The sequence below is a fragment of the Lottia gigantea genome (assembly GCF_000327385.1).
Source record: "Lottia gigantea unplaced genomic scaffold LOTGIsca_12, whole genome shotgun sequence".
Taxonomy (NCBI): domain Eukaryota; kingdom Metazoa; phylum Mollusca; class Gastropoda; family Lottiidae; genus Lottia; species Lottia gigantea.
This window is the reverse complement of record NW_008707225.1, coordinates 301,185-303,637: the sequence shown is the minus strand read 5'-3', so window position 1 is coordinate 303,637 and position 2,453 is coordinate 301,185. Positions and strand designations below refer to the sequence as shown.

Below are 2,453 nucleotides of genomic sequence, written 5' to 3'. Positions count from 1 at the left end.
TTGAATTTATTTGTTCCCGTAAATATTTCTTGTGAACGGTGTCATTATCGTTTTCCGGAGACTTTGAATTAGTTACTTTGAAATTGTTCATATCTAAATCACCTTGAAGAGTGTCACCGATTTGATCCACAAAGTAAGGTTTTGTTTTATTTATCCATGCTGTAGTGTTAGGTTTTTTAGTTCCTAAAGATAAAGAACCTAATCCAAACTTGTTCGCCATTTTTCTTGAGTTAAATTTATTACAATTTCTTCGAATTGTTTTCCTAAACTTAACTGATATAAAACCCAAAGTGAAAGCTGACCACAAAACTTTTGTCCCGGTAATTGAATTTGAAATGTTTGATTGGTTTATTAGTCAATTGGATTATCTCTTCAGTGGGTTCTAATCCATAAGAATCGAAGAAATATAAGTCATTTGAAGAGTCTTTGTACAAAGCAGAATGATGAACTCCTTTTTGATCGGAAGTATGTATATTTGTTATAGCGTAAAATTTACCTTTCTTATATTTCAGATCATTTATTTCATCTCTCATACAATAATAAAACGGTGATATATTTAACTCATTCACTCATCTCATAAGTTGAAAGTGGTTGTATCGCTTCCATATTTATCGAGAAAATCATTCATTTCTAAAAGTCGGTTTTTTGAAGTTCGTTTTGATAAAACCTGACTATGATTTGTTCTTTATCTTGATTGATTAATTCATATGTCGGAGGTGATGTGGTGTTTACTTTATCAACGATGAATATTTCGTTTGTCCAGTATCCAACGTAACCTTTTTCGAATTTGCTTTTATATTTGAAAATACGAACTCGATCTCCGACTTTAAATTTGGGTTTAATATCTAAATTCTTTATTTCATTTTCGTAGTTATGTTGCGCGTTAATTGACTTTATAATATTTGGATTACTCGAGGCTTGTGTTGGTGTAACACCTATAGATGAATGAATTTTGTTATTGTATTCATCTACAACCTCTGGTAATATTTTAAGCCATTTTTGAGATTTCAATTCCGTGAACTTTTTGAATAATTTATTTTTTAGAGTTCTATTATATCCCTCAATAACTACAGCTTTACCTTCATTATGCGTACTGTAAATTTCAAATCCCAGAGATTTCATATTTTTGTTATAAAATTCACTTCCTTTATCTACCACAGTTTTTCTGGATGTCGGTTAGATTGTTTCATAATCGTTTCAAATGCGTGTTTGACTGATAATCCCGTTTTGTTTTTCAAAGGAATAACCCAAGCATATCTCGTATACAAATCTATAACTTTTAAGCAATATTTAAATCCTCTTTCGACTGGCATTATGAATTAAATCGGCTGACCATATTTCATCTTTCTCAAACACTTTAACTTTTAAAAAGTTTTTAGTTTTTCTAAATTCTTTATGAATTTCATACGCTAATACCGTCGCCCGAATAATCGTGAATCTGTGTTGTTCGTGTTTTAGAATTAAACTCATCCTGTTTTTAAATGAGTTAATTTAACGAAGAAATTGTGTTTCCAAAAAAGAGTCATCTCCCTTTTTTCTAGAAGTTTCTAGACTAAAAATAACGAGGCTATTAAAAAATGTTATGTTATTTTTATATAAGGGTATTTTTAATATGCTTTTTTTTTTTGATGGAATGTAGGAAATTGATTGAAGTTGTTTTTGGTGAATGAAATGTAGGGAGTTTAGGGTGTAAGTATTTATAGGGAGTTTAGGTCTTTTTTTAGTGAAAGAATTTATGAAATGAGGGGTATTTTTTAGTGTAAGAATTTATGAAATGAGGGGTAATTTTTAGTGTAAGAATTTATGAAATGTAGGATGTTTAGGTGTAAGAATTTATGAAATGAATGGGGTTTAGGTCTTTTTTGGGAGCTTATATATTGGTCGCATTTTCCCCATGAAATGGAATGGGGAATTCCCATGCGACCAATATATAAGCTCATACACTACTGAGTTCGACTTTGTAACCAATTCATTTCGGTATGCATGGCTTCAACTTAAACTTATCTTTGCCAAGTTTAAGTACCTCTGTGTATGTACGGAAAACTAACGATAACTCAAAGAATTATAATTTAATTTCGAATATATTTGTTAATAGAAAAAGTGATTGATACATTTTTTTTGATCGGACACTTACGGACAGCAAGAATTTGTCATGTTTCTCACGTCCTTTTCCGTGGGGTCACTACTATAAATACGCATCAGGGCCATTACAAATCATAATTTGATTGATTATTCAAGATGTGAGATAATATGTCGTCGCCTCAGAATACCAAGATACCCAACTTACTGTATTTGAACAGGAATTCCTTATCGATGTAGTGGATGAATTTAAGGGTGTATTGGAGTCGAAACAAAATGATATTCGGTCGATACAAAGGAAGGAAAAGGCGTGGAGAGAAATAGAGGCTAATTTTTGTTCCATGCCCACTTTCTTTAAACGAGATCACAAGCAG

At 31.3% G+C, this 2,453-nt stretch overlaps 1 protein-coding gene across 1 annotated transcript in view; it reads right to left on the bottom strand.

The window, feature by feature from the left end:
* LOTGIDRAFT_156706 (hypothetical protein) overlaps nt 1-220 on the bottom strand; it is a gene marked incomplete at both ends in the record, with an annotated part of 2,974 nt that extends 2,754 nt beyond the window's left edge. The window contains one exon of the mRNA XM_009047982.1: nt 103-220. Within this exon, the coding sequence (XP_009046230.1) occupies nt 103-220 (118 nt within the window). The remainder of the gene's footprint in view (nt 1-102) is intronic.
* Between the last annotated feature and the right edge of the window lie 2,233 nt (nt 221-2,453).